Genomic DNA, 14962 nt, shown 5'->3' with positions numbered 1-14962 from the left:
GGGGGGGTTTGATGCCTTGCTCATGGGCACAATGGTAGCAGATGATACATGGTATCATTGACCAGCAGCCTTCCAGTTGCCAGTTCAGTTCCATTCCCATATTTGTGTTGCCCCAGTCCGGGTCTTGAACCATCAACCTTCCAGTTGCTGGTCTGCCTCGCCAACCTCTGTTTCTCAATCCTGGTCCTGGGGATCCAAAGGTGTGCAAATTCTTGTTTTTGTCCTAAGACTACACAACTGATTAAAATGATCAATGTATCAAGCTTTGATGATTTGAATCAGGTGTGTAGTGCTATTGCAAAAAATAAAATGTGCAACCCTTTGCGACTCTAGAATCAGGAAACACAGCTCTACAAGACCAATAAATTAGTTTGGTGCATAACTACAATGGTTTCTGTCCAGGATGACTCTATTCCCACAATTGTTCTCCACCCAGGGGTGCTGCACTGCAGGCAGTTGGGAAAAGCAGAAGACATATTTCCCTTCTAACCAACAGACAATAAAGTATCTATTCTCTCCATGACGATGTCACAAGATGACTCGTTGCACATCTCTACACCCACAACATTGTTGTGAATGTCTATTACTATAACTACATAGAGTATTATTGTGAATTACTTGTTTATTGTGAAAGACTAATATTGTGAGAGACTAATATATTGCATTATAACATGTTTACTCTGCCAACAAATGAGAGAGTTGAAATGAGAGAGCTAAAATGACACTTGAACTTGAGATGGGTTAATTGATTACTAACTGAAATCTGGACACGGACAGGGCTAGAACATCTTACATGTAGCCAAATATGAAATTAACTCCTGCAGAATTAAGTATTTATTCCAGGATAATGATACACCAAATTGTATTTTTGTCTCAGGAAAAGTGGAGCAATATGCCAAGATCTATTTCTTACAGTATCTCAAGCAAAAGCGAATATGCATTCATTCAGTCAGCTCTATACGGAAATAAGAAACAGGAAACCGCTCACCCAGAGGCAGCGCTCCTTGTGTCTGGGGACTTTAATGCAGGGAAACTTAAATCAGTTTTACCTTATTTCTATCAGCATGTTAAATGTTCAACCAAAGGGGAAAAAAATTCTAGATCCCTTTTACTCCACACACAGAGACGCGTACAAAGCTCTCCCTCACCCTCCATTTGGCAAATCTGACCATAATTATATCCTCCTGATTCCTGCTTACCAGCAAAAAGTAAAGCAGGAAGCACCAGTGACTCGGTCTATAAAAAAGTGGTCAGATGAAGCAGATGCTAAACTACAGGACTGTTTTGCTAGCACAGACTGGAATATGTTCCGGGATTCTTCCGATGGCATTGAGGAGTACACCACATCAATCACTGGCTTTACCAATAAGTTCATTGAGGACGTCGTCCCCACAGTAACTGTACATACATGCAGTGCTTCGAAAGGCTGGTAATGGCTCACAACACCATTATCCCAGAAACCCTAGACCCACTCCAATTTGCATACCGCTCAAACAGATCCACAGATGATGACATCTCTATTGCACTCCACACTGCCCTTTCCCACCTGGACAAAAGGAACACCTATGTGAGAATGGTATTCACTGACTACAGCTCAGCGTTCAACACCATAGTGCCCTCAAAGCTCATCACTAAGCTAAGCATCCTGGGACTAAATACCTGCCTCTGCAACTGGATCCTGCACTTCCTGACAGGCCTCCCCCAGGTGCTGAGTGTAGGTAGCAACACATCTGCCACGTTGATCCTCAACACTGGAGCCCCTCAGAGTTGCATGCTCAGTCCCCTCCTGTACTTCCCTGTTCACCCACGACAGCATGGCCAGACACGACTCCAACACCATCATTAAGTTTGCAGATGACGCAACAGTGGTAGGCCTGATTACAGACAACAACGAGACTGACCACCCTATAGGCTGAGACATGGCCGGGTGGTGCCAGAATAGCAACCTATCCCTCTATGTAATCAAGACAAAGGAGATGATTGTTGAATACAGGAAAAGGAGGACCAAGCACGCCCCCATTCTCATCGACGGGGCTGTAGTGGAGCAGGTTGAGAGTTCAAGTTCCTTGGTGTCCACATCACCAACAAACTAGAATAGTCCAAACACACCAAGACAGTCGTGAAGAGGGCACAACAAAACCTATTCCCCCTCAGGAGACTGAAAGGATTTGGCATGGGTCCTCAGATCCTCAAAAGGTTCTACAGCTGCAACTGGTTGCATCACTGGCTGGTACGGCAACTGCTCGGCCTCCGACGGCAAGGCACTGTAGTGCATACAGCCCAGTACATCACTGGGGCTAAGCTGCCTGCCATCCAGGACCTCTACACCAGGCGGTGTCAGAGGAAATCCCTAAAAATTGTCAAAGACCCCAGCCACCTCAGTCATAGACTGTTCTCTCTGCTACCGCATGGCAAGCGGTACCGGAGTACCAAGTCTAGGACCAAAAGGCTTCTCAACAGCTTTTACCCCCAAGCCATAAGACTCCTAAACGGGTAATCAAATGTCTACCTGGACTATTTGCATTGTGTCCCGCCACCTGCCAACCCCCTCTTTACCGCTGCTGCTACTCTCTGTTTATCATCTATACATAGTCACTTTAACTATACCTACATGTACATATTACCTCAATCAGCCCGACTAACCGGTGCCCCCGCAAATTGACTCTGTACTGGTATCACCTGTATATAGCCTCTCTACTGTTGTTTTCACAGTAAAAAAAAAATAATAATCTTTATGTATCTATTGTTTACCTACAACCTATTTTTTACTTAAAAATTGCACTGTTGGTTACGGCTTGTAAGTAAGCATTTCACTGTAAGGTCTACTACACCTGTTGTTTTCAGCACACGTGACAAATAAACTTTGATATGTCTATATCTATGTCTTATATAACAGCGGTGTATATTTTAACGAAGGAGAATATGCATCAATGAAGAAGTGAATTCTTAACAGAAACATTCATTTTCATTGCTTTTATCCTGAAAATGTTTGCAAGGAAATAGTATTTAGGATACATTGTTTAGAACTATTGCGCTTTCTCCGCGGTCCCGTCAAGAGGAGCAACATTGAAAGATGTTTACAGATGTCAGCTAGATGATTGATGCATTCATTCTACCATAAGACATTTATTTGTGAATACCAATTTATGTAATTATCCTAATTATGTCTTCTAGGAAAATAAGTTATAACTGAAGAGAAGCTACAGGCCTAGCCTTGGCCTATTTGACTAGACAAGTTAACAAAAACACGTAATGCTGTTGCTAAACTAATCGTCACGCAGTGAATTTATGCTACAATTTACCACAGTCGCTACTAATACCACCACGATTGAAGTAATTACTACCACGATAATCCATCCACCTGACTGGTGTGGCACATCAAGAAACGGATTCAACAGCATGATCATTACACAGGCCCACCTTGTGCGGGGGACAATAAAAGGCCACTCTGAAATGTGCAGTTTGATCACACAACACAATGCCACAGATGTTTTGAGGGAGTGTGCAATCGGCATGCTGACTGCAGGAATGTCCACCAGAGCTGTATTTATGTCTGTAATAAAGCCCTTTGTGGGGAAAAACTCATTCTGATTGGCTGGGCCTGGCTCCCCGGTGGGTGTGCCTGGCTCCAAAGTGAGAGGGCCTATGCCCCATCAGGCCCACCCAGTTATGTAAAATCCATAGATTAGGGCCTAGTGAATTCATTTTATTTGACTGATTTCCTTATATAACTGTAACTCAGTAACATTTTTGAAATTGTGTTTATATATTTTTGTTCAGTGTAAATACATAACAGTGTCACACCAGCTATATGACTAGTACACAACAACGGAGATGTAATTTATGGATTGGCAGGTAAGGGTGCTCTCAAGCAGCTAGATGTCCTTTACCATTCAGCCATCAGATTTACCACAATGGTCCTTATAGGACACATCACTGCGCTCTATACTCCTCTGTAAACTGGTCATCTCTGTATACCTGTTACAAGCCCCACTGGTTGATGCTTATTTAGAAAACCCTCTTAGGCCTCACTCCCCCCTATCTGAGATATCGACTGCAGCCCTCATCCTCCACATACACCCGTTTTGCCAGTCACATTCTGTTAAAGGTCCCCAAAGCACACACATCCCTGGGTCACTCATCTTTTCAGTTCACTGCAGCTAGTGGCTGGAATGAGCTGCAACGAACACTCAAACTGGACAGTTTTATCTCAATCTCTTCATTGAAAGACTCAATCATGGACACTCTTACAGACAGTTGTGGCTGCTTTGCGTGATGTATTGTGGTCTATATTCTTGCTCTTCCTGCTGTTGTCTGTGCCCAATAATGTTTGTATGATGTTTTGTGCTGCTACCATGTTGTTATGCGTTTCTGCCATGCTATGTTGTCGTCTTGGGTCTCTCTTTATGTAGTGTTAACTCGTCGTGATGTGTGTTTTGTTTGTTACCCCATCCCTGTCCCCACAGGGGGCTTTTGGTAGGCCATCATTGTAAATAATACTTTGTTAACTGAATTGCCTAGTTAAACAAAGGTAAAATAAAAAACAAACTGATGAAAATCATCCTCACCTTCCCAGATCACAAGTAACAATTGGGCGCCGGAGTTTCTCCGTACTGAGAGCACAATACTTCCACCGAGCAGCAAGCGCTGCATTTTTGTCAACCTTGAGTAGAGAGATTCACACTTCCAACTTAGTTCATGCCCACTGCTGTTCCGTTGCATTTGGTTTATATCTTAAATATTTCGTCGCTAGCTAAATACAGTTAGTGATAGGAGACAACCAAGGAAGGAATTGTTAGAGTAACTCTGATTGAGATGCAAGACCACTGCACTATCTCCTGTCCCATAATGCTCCGTATTAACTAGCTAATTACACAGCCATGTCAAAGTATCTCATCCAACTATGATGAATGTTGATGGTTTGTTATTTCTGAAACTAGCATAACAGGCTAGCTAGCTAGCAGACTTTACGTGTGCATGGCGAGTTAGTAAGCGAACTAACTGATTAATAAAAGCAAGCTAAATGATTACATGTATGTATCTAACATTAAGGTCGTTTGGGTGGACTATAGCTTCTCTGTTTTGTTTTTTACAAAACCTCCATAACGTTAACTAGCTCAAACGCGTTAACTAACGTTAGCTAGTTTAAGCTAGCTAGCTATAAGGTTACCTTCTCAACTTTCTTTGGGCCTTTCACCAACTCATGCCTTTTAGGAATAGTTCCACCATCACATCCCATTTTGACAAAGAGCACAAAAAGTGATTTCTTGGCCTGATATCGCCTGATAATTTTGCTCGGAGAAAATCCAAACAGGCTGGTTGTAAATAAACAAAGAATATTCAAAGAACATCTCTCAATGTTCCACAAATTTGGATGTCGCTCTCTAGTGTTCAGAAATAGGTTTGCCTGTTAAAATATTTTCCAGTAATGACCACCAGGAAGCAGCATTTCGGTTTTTACTACGACTTCAACTAGTTCAAAAACCTTGTCAAGAGGAAATTATACCAAAATAAGATGAATAGCTATGCTATTGTTAAAAAAGGGCATTTAAGTTCACATTCTTTGTCAAAGAATGTTGTAAGAATTGGTAATATTTTGTAAGCTTCTTTCTTGCACTTAAACTACAAGACATGTTCCCAAATAAACAAATTAATATTAATATTTCATCAGGTCACTTCTAACGCAATACTTCGAACTTTGCAGATCTACAGCATTCGATTGTAACTAGAAAAATTACATTTCCTGAAGAAAATGTGGTTTGCTTGCTTCTTTTGATGTGTTTTTCATGTTATTTAAAGAAGTGGTTGTGGTAGGGACGGCGTTAGAAATTGTAGTAATATGGTTGTCATAGGCTATGGGTTAGTCATAGTGACCTATTTTGGGATGGTTTGTAGGTGTGGAGGTATTATAGTGGGTTATAATGGGCTAGTAGTAATGGTAGTGGTACTATAATAGTTGTTACTGTAGCAGTAGTGGGGGTGGTGGTAGTAGTAGTGGTAGTTACTTCAATAGTAGTGGTATTAGTAGCAACTGTGGTAAATTGTAGCATAAAGCTTTATTGAAGCAAAACAAACAAAACTACACCTTATGGAACAGCAGGGACTGTGAAGAGACACACACATAGGCATCGAGATACTGGTGTGCAAAAGAGCAGAAAAGTAAATAAATGAAAACAGCATGGGGATGAGGTAGGTAAATTGGGTGGGCTATTTACTGATGGACTATGTACAGCTGCAGCGATCGGTTAGCTGCTCAGATAGCAGATGTTTAAAGTTGGTGAGGGAGATAAAAGTCTCCAACGTCAACGATTTTTACAATTCGTTCCAGTCACAGGCAGCAGAGAACTGGAAGGAAAGGCGGCCAAATGAGGTGTTGGCTTTAGGGATGATCAGTGAGATACACCTGCTGGAGCGCGTGCTACGGGTGGGTGTTGCCATCGTGACCAGTGAACTGAGATAAGGCAGAGCTTTACCTAGCATGGACTTGTAGATGACCTGGAGCCAGTGGGTCTGGCGACGAATATTTAGCGAGGGCCAGCCGACTAGAGCATACAGGTCGCAGTGGTGGGTGGTATAAGGTGCTTTAGTAACAAAGCGGATGGCACTGTGATAAACTGCATCCAGTTTGCTGAATAGAGTATTGGAAGCCATTTTGTAGATGACATCGCCGAAGTCGAGGATCGGTAGGATAGTCAGTTTTACTAGGGTAAGTTTGGCGGCGTGAGTGAAGGAGGCTTTGTTGCGAAATAGAAAGCCGATTCTAGATTTGATTTTGGATTGGAGATGTTTGATATGAGTCTGGAAGGAGAGTTTACAGTCTAGCCAGACACCTATAGATGTCCACATATTCTAGGTCGGAACCATCCAGGGTGGTGATGCTAGTCGGGCATGCGGGTGCAGGCAGCGAATGGTTGAAAAGCATGCATTTGGTTTTACTAGCGTTTAAGAGCAGTTGGAGGCTACGGAAGGAGTGTTGTATGGCATTGAACCTCGTTTGGAGGTTAGATAGCACCGTGTCCAAGGAAGGGCCAGAAGTATACAGAATGGTGTTGTCTGCGTAGAGGTGGATCAGGGAATCGCCCGCAGCAAGAGCAACATCATTGATATATTCAGAGAAAAGAGTCGGCCCGAAGAATTGAACCCTATGGCACCCCCATAGAGACTGCCAGAGGACCGAACAACATGCCCTCCGATTTGACACACTGAACTCTGTCTACAAAGTAGTTGGAGAACCAGGCAAGGCAGTCATTAGAAAAACCGAGGCTACTGAGTCTGCCGATAAGAATATGGTGATTGACAGAGTCGAAAGACTTGGCCAGGTCGATGAAGCCGGCTGCACAGTACTATATAAGATCCCACAGTTGACAGTGCATGTCCGAGCAAAAACCATGCCATTAGGTCAAAGGAATTGTCCATAGAGCTCTGAGACTGGGTTGTGTCAAGGTACAGAACTGGGGAACGCTACCAAAACATTTCTGCAGCATTGAAGGTCCCCAAGAACACAGTGGCCTCCAGAATTCTTAAATGGAAGAAGTTTGAAACTACCAAGACTCTTCCTAGAGTTGTTCGCCCGGCCAAACTGAGCAATCGGAGGAGAAGGGCCTTGGTAAGGGAGGTGACCAAAAACCCGATGGTCACGCTGACAGAGCTCTAGAGTTCCTCTGTGGAGATAGGAGAACCTTCCAGAAGGACAACCATCTCTGCAGCACTCCACCAATCAGGCCTTTGTGGCCAGACGGAAGCCACCCCTCAGTAAAAGGCACATGACTGCCCACTTGCAGTTTGCCAAAATGCACCTGAAGACTCTCAGACCATGAGAAACAAGATTATCTGGTCTGATGAAACCAAGATTGAACTCTTTGGCCTGAATGCCAAGCGTCACATCTGGAGGAAACCTGGCACCATCCCTACGGTGAAGCATGGTGGTGGCAGCATCATGCTGTGGGGATGTTTTTCAGCGGCAAGGACTGGGAGACTAGTCAGAATCGAGGGAAAGATGAAAGGAGCAAAGTACAGAGAGATCCTTGATGGAAACCTGCACCAGAGTGCTCAGGACCTCAGACTGGGGAGAAGGTTCACCTTCCAACAGGACATCGACCCTAAGCACACAGCCAAGACAGCGCAGCAGTGGCTTCAGGACAAGCTTCTGAATGTCCTTTAGTGGCCCAGCTAGAGCCCGCACTTGAACCGGATCAACCATCTCTGGAGAAACCTGAAAATAGCTGTTCAGCAACACTCCCCATCCAACCTGACAGAGCTTGAGAGGATCTGCAGAGAATAATGGGAGAAACTCCCCAAATAGAGGTGTGCCAATCTTGTAGCATCATGCCCAAGAAGACGCGATTGTAATCGCTGCCAAAGTTTCTTCACCAAAGTACTGAGTAAAGTGTCTGAATACTTAAGTAAGTGTTTCAGTTTATATATTTTTTATAAATATGCAAACATTTCTAAAAACCTGTTTTTGCTTTGTCATTATGGGGTATTGTGATGTCATTATGGGGTATTGTGATGTCATTATGGGGTATTGTGATGTCATTATGGGGTATTGTGATGTCATTATGGGGTATTGTGTGTTGATTGATGAGAAACAAAAACAATTTCATCAATTTTAGAATAAGGCTGTAACGTAACAAAATGTAGAAAAAGTCAAGGGGTCTGAATACTTTACGAAGGCACTGTATATATACGCTGTATATACTTTACCAACAATGACGAGACAGCCTACAGGGAAGAGGGGAGGGCCCTGGCAGAGTGGTTCCAGGAAAATAACCTCTCCCTCAACGTCAACGAAACTAAGGAGCTGATTCCGGACTTCAGTAGAGAGCAGAGGGAGCATGCCAACATCTACATCGACGGGACCACAGTGGAGAATATAAAAAGTTCCTCGGCATACACATCGCTGACAATCTGAAATGGTCCACCCACATACACAGTGTGGTGAAGAAGGCGCAACAGCTCCTCTTCAACCTCAGGAGACTGAAGAAAATTTGCGTGGCCCCTAAGACCCTCACAAACTTTTACAGATACACCGTTGAGAGCATCCTGTCGGGCTGTACGGCAACTGCACCGCCCGCAACCACAGGTTTCTCCAGAGGGTGGTGCGGTCTGCCCAAAGCATTACCGGAGGCACACTGCCTGCCCTCCTGGACACCTACAGCACTCAAATAACAGCCTGTTCACCCACTATCATCCAGAAGGCGAGGTCAGTACAAGTGCATCAAAGCTGGGACCGAGAGACTGAAAAACAGCTTCTACCTCAAGGCCATCAGACTGTTAAATAGCCATCCAGCCAGCCATCCTCCACCCAGCACCCTGCCCTGAACATAGTGACTTTCACTAGCCGACTACAACCCAGTTACTCAACCCTACACCTTAGAGGCTGCTATCCTATGTACATAGACATGGAATCACTGGTCAATTAAAAAATGGAACACTGGTCACTTTAATAATGTTTACATACTGTTTTATTCATACAATATGTATATACTGTATTCTACTGTATTTAATCAATGCCACTCTGACATTGCTCATCCTAATATTTATATATTTCTTAATCCCATTATTTTACTTTTAGATTTGTGTGTATTGTTGTGAATTGTTGATACTACTGAACTGTTAGATTTTGATCACACAGAATTAATTCACAGAATTCTCAAGATACCAAACAATAAAGACACCACTTTATTCAGTTTCAATATGTTAATATCTTTAAGATCACAATCTTCTCAAATAAAACACAAATATGGGGAAAAAAATGTACCTTACGTGAGACAAATGCAATAATTCTCATTCAACATTTTAAAGGAAGAAATCTATTGGAAAACAATGTTTTGAAGTAAGGTACTGTATATCAAGGTAGACCTATTTGTTGAAATAGACATGTTGTCTGTGTTTGTGGTTGAATAACTATAGGATAGCCTACCAAATACAGATGCCCTAAAGTTAGAGAGATTTTTGATTGAGCTTATTAATAATGTCAATATTTTCTTGAATCTATGATAACCATGGATAAGAATGAGAAAATAATGTTATTGCTGAAATCATTTATTTACCTTGTGGTGCTATGGTGTATCTTTCAGCAGGGACCCTGAATGACACGGTCATATGCCAATGCTTTCATTGGAAACAAGACAACATTCTAAGTCTGTGTGACAGTGATAAATACCCATATTCTCCAGCATCTAATACAATCTCTCTATGGGTTGATGAGATAGATGTGTGGGAGCCAATCGGCAGTATTGAATCACCCTCCACCATACAGTTGCTCCTAAAGGACCTGAAAGACCAGGTCGTCAAGCCCAGTGCTGAAATAGCTTCAAGTGGCCTGATTCAGGATCTAAACATGGTGTCAGAAGGTGAGTGTAGCTGGCACAAGGTAAACAAATACACTTGACCAATAACCAATGGTAAATATAACGCACGGGTAAACACAGCACCCGTCGAAAAAGCAGCCATCATGAACCGAACTGAACATAGAAATAATCACGCACAACAAACATGGGGGAAACAGAGGGTTAAATACATGAACACGTGATTGGATAATGAAAACCAGTTGTGTAGAATATAAAGACAAAACCAATGGAAAATTAAAGATGGATCAGCGATGGCTAGAAGACTGGTGACAACGACCACCGAACGCCGCCCGAACAAGGTGAGGGACCAACCTCGGCAGATGTCGTGACAGTAGTACCCCCCCCCCCCCTTGACGCGCGGCTCCCCGAGGCCGACATCGGCCTACGGTGGAACTCCCCCGGCATCTCTCCTCCGGACCGTACCCCTCCCACTCCACGAGGTACTGAAGGCCCATCGCCTGACACCTCGGTTCCAGTATGGATCGAAGTGCATACGCCGGGTCCCCTCGATGTCCAGAGGGGGTGGAGGAACCTCCCGCACCTCAGACTCCTGGAGCGGACCAGCCTCCACCGGCCTGAGGAGAGACACATGGAACGAGGGGTTGATTCGATAATGGGGGGAAGCTGTAACCTGTAACATACCTCGTTCAATCTCCTCGGGACTTTGAATGGCCCCACAAACAGCGGTGGCTGGGAGGCCCCGGTGTTTGCTCCTCCACCTGCCCCGGCATTGAACACCATAGTGCCCTCCATGCTCGTCATCAAGCTCGAGACCCTGGGTCTCGACCCCGCCCTGTGGACCTGGGTACTGGACTTCCTGACGGGCCGCCCCCAAGTGGTGAACATTTCCACCCCGCTGATCCTCAACACTGGGGCCCCACAAGGGTGCGTTCTGAGCCCTCTCCTGTACTCCCTGTTCACCCACGACTGCGTGGCCACGCACGCCTCCAGCTCAATCATCAAGTTTGCGGACGACACAACAGTGGTAGGCTTGATTACCAACAACGACGAGAAGGCCTACAGGGAGGAGGTGAGGGCCCTCGGAGTGTGGTGTCAGGAAAATAACCTCACACTCAACGTCAACAAAACTAAGGAGATGATTGTGGACTTCAGGAAACAGCAGAGGGAACACCCCCCTATCCACATTGATGGAACAGTAGTGGAGAGGGTAGTAAGTTTTAAGTTCCTCGGCGTACACATCACAGACAAACTGAATTGGTCCACCCACACAGACAGCATCGTGAAGAAGGCGCAGCAGCGCCTCTTCAACCTCAGGAGGCTGAAGAAATTCGGCTTGTCACCAAAAGCACTCACAAACTTCTACAGATGCACAATCGAGAGCATCCTGTCGGGCTGTATCACCGCCTGGTACGGCAACTGCTCCGCCCACAACCGTAAGGCTCTCCAGAGGGTAGTGAGGTCTGCACAACGCATCACCGGGGGCAAACTACCTGCCCTCCAGGACACCTACACCACCCGATGTCACAGGAAGGCCATAAAGATCATCAAGGACAACAACCACCCGAGCCACTGCCTGTTCACCCTGCTATCGTCCAGAAGGCGAGGTCAGTACAGGTGCATCAAAGCTGGGACCGAGAAACTGAAAAACAGCTTCTATCTCAAGGCCATCAGACTGTTAAACAGCCACCACTAACATTGAGTGGCTGCTGCCAACACACTGACTCAACTCCAGCCACTTTAATAATGGGAATTGATGGGAAATTATGTATCACTAGCCACTTTAAACAATGCTACCTAATATAATGTTTACATACCCTACATTATTCATCCCATATGTATATGTATTTACTGTACTCTATATCATCTACTGCATCTTTATGTAATATATGTATCACTAGCCACTTTAACTATGCCACTTTGTTTACATACTCATCTCATATGTATATACTGCACTCAATACCATCTACTGTATCTTGCCTATGCCGCTCTGTACCATCACTCATTCATATATCTTTATGTACATATTCTTTATCCCCTTACACTTGTGTCTATAAGGTAGTCTATAAGGTGTCTCAGCCTCCAGTATTTATGCTGCAGTAGTTTATGTGTCGGGGGGCTGGGGTCAGTTTGTTATATCTGGAGTACTTCTGTCCTATTCGGTGTCCTGTGTGAATCTAAGTGTGCGTTCTCTAATTCTCTCCTTCTCCCTTTCTTTCTCTCTCTCGGAGGACCTGAGCCCTAGGACCATGCCCCAGGACTACCTGACATGATGACTCCTTGCTGTCCCCAGTCCACCTGACCATGCTGCTGTTCCAGTTTCAACTGACCTGAGCCCTAGGACCATGCCCCAGGACTACCTGACATGATGACTCCTTGCTGTCCCCAGTCCACCTGGCCATGCTGCTGCTCCAGTTTCAACTTCCACCTGACTGTGCTGCTGCTCTAGTTTCAACTGTTCTGCCTTATTATTATTCGACCATGCTGGTAATTTATGAACATTTGAACATCTTGGCCATGTTCTGTTATAATCTCCACCCGGCACAGCCAGAAGAGGACTGGCCACCCCACATAGCCTGGTTCCTCTCTAGGTTTCTTCCTAGGTATTGGCCTTTCTAGGGAGTTTTTCCTAGCCACCGTGCTTCTACACCTGCATTGCTTGCTGTTTGGGGTTTTAGGCTGGGTTTCTGTACAGCACTTTGAGATATCAGCTGATGTACGAAGGGCTATATAAATCAATTTGATTTGATTTGATTTGATTTAGTAGTTTTGGAATTGTTAGCTAGATTACTTGTTGGTTATTACTGCATTGTCGGAACTAGAAGCACAAGCATTTCGCTACACTCGCATTAACATATGCTAACCATGTGTATGTGACAAATAAAATTTGATTTGATTTGATTTGATCTGCGCAGGTTTTCTGGCGCCTCACGGCCCGCTGAAGGTGCACATGAATGGCGTCCTATGTCTCCTCAGTGCGCCTAAACCAGTCATCCACCACAGGAGCCTCGATCTGGCTCTAATGTCAAGGCGCCAGAACTGGCTGGTACCCCAGTTCGCACTGGAAGGGTGAGAGGTTAGTGGAGGAGTGGCGGAGCGAGTTCTGGGCCATCTCTGCCCAGGGCACGAACGCCGCCCACTCCCCCGGCTGGTCCTGGCAATAGGACTGCAGAAACCTACCAACATCCTGATTCACTCTCCCCACCTGCCCGTTACTCTCAGGGTGAAAACCTGAGGTAAGACTGACCAAGACCCCCAGACGTTCCAGGAACGCCCTCAAGATCCTTGACGTGATCTGGGGACCTCGATCAGATACTAAGTCCTCAGGCACCCCGAAGTGCCGGAAGACGTGTGTAAACAGGGCCTCCGCAGTCTGTAGGGCCGTAGGGAGACCGGGCAAAGGGAGGAGACGACAGGACTTAGAAAACCGATCCACAACGACCAGGATCGTGGTGTTACCCTGTGATGGAGGAAGATCTGTTAGGAAATCCACCGACAGGTGCGACCACGGCCGGTGTGGAGCGGGTAGGGGTTGTAACCTCTGGGCAAGTGCCTAGTGGCCTTGCACTGGGCGCACACAGAGCAGGAGGAGACATAAACCCTCACCATCAGTACTTCCCACTAAGACAGTGCACTGTCCGACCAATGCCCGGATGAACAGAAGAGGGTGACGCATGGGCCCAATAGATCAAACGGTTGCGGACAGCAGACGGAATGCACAGACATCCAGCTGGACATTGGAGGGGAGTGGGCTCTGCACGTAACGCCCGCTCGATGTCCAGCTCCCACACTTCCGGTGCCACCAGGCAAGAGGCCGGGAGTATGGGAGTAGGATCCATGGGCCGCTCCTCTGTGTCATACATTCGGGACAGTGCGTCTGCCTTAACATTCTGGGAACCTGGTCTGATAGAAAGGGTGAAAACAAAACGGGTAAAAAACATGGCCCACCTTGTCTGAAGAGGATTCAGTCTCCTCGCAGCCCGGATGTACTCCAGATTGCGGTGGTCAGTCCAGATGAGAAAAAGGTGTTTAGCCCCCTCAAGCCAATGTCTCCCCGCCTTCAACGCCTTGACAACAGCCAACAACTCCAAATACCCCATGTCATAATTTCACTCTGCCGAGCTGAGCTTCTTCGAAAAGAAGACACAGGGGCGGAGCTTCGGTGGCGTACCCGAGCGCTGAGACGCACGGCTCCTATCCCAGCCTCGGACGCGTCAACCTCCACTATGAACGCCAAAGAGGGATTCGGATGAGCCAGCACGCGAGCCGAGGTAAACAGAGCCCTCAGCTGACCAAATGCCCTGCCCGCCTCAGCTGACCACTGCAAACACACCAGTTCCTTTGTCCTCTCTTTGTACTCTGTCCCTCTCTTCCTGCATGACCTGGGGGAGAGAGTCTCTGCCAGGAATTTATGACCTGCGATAATTAAACCTGGGTTAGGAGAGAGAGAGGGGGGTGGGGGCACGATCTACACCCAGAAAGAGCTACATCATGACATCATAATGACTGCTGTTTTCACCCTGCTCTGAGCTGGTAAGGATTTTGCATCAGTTCATTTTGTGTAGAAAGAGATAGCAAGGTGCTAAATCAGGCCAATAGACATAGTCACTGTAGGATGTCATTAATTAGCAATTTAACCATAGGCTGCCAAA

General features: G+C 45.6%; 1 protein-coding gene across 4 annotated transcripts in view; it reads right to left on the bottom strand.

The window, feature by feature from the left end:
• rtf2 (replication termination factor 2) overlaps positions 1–5386 on the bottom strand; it is a 58339-nt gene extending 52953 nt beyond the window's left edge. Inside the window, exons 1-2 of one of the 4 annotated variants that reach the window (XM_020483988.2) lie at positions 5171–5386; positions 4569–4663 (exon numbers count right to left, since the gene is read on the bottom strand). In XM_020483988.2, coding sequence (XP_020339577.1) covers positions 4569–4663; positions 5171–5239 — 164 coding nt within the window. In that variant the 5' untranslated portion in view covers positions 5240–5386. The remainder of the gene's footprint in view (positions 1–4568; positions 4664–5170) is intronic. The other 3 variants (XM_020483989.2, XM_020483991.2, XM_020483990.2) reach the window with 3 other exon arrangements.
• Positions 5387–14962: the final 9576 nt, after the last annotated feature.

Source organism: Oncorhynchus kisutch, linkage group LG5 (assembly GCF_002021735.2).
Source record: "Oncorhynchus kisutch isolate 150728-3 linkage group LG5, Okis_V2, whole genome shotgun sequence".
Lineage (NCBI taxonomy): Eukaryota > Metazoa > Chordata > Actinopteri > Salmoniformes > Salmonidae > Oncorhynchus > Oncorhynchus kisutch.
The sequence above is the reverse complement of the archived record's forward strand: the minus strand, read 5'-3'. Positions and strand labels throughout refer to the sequence as shown.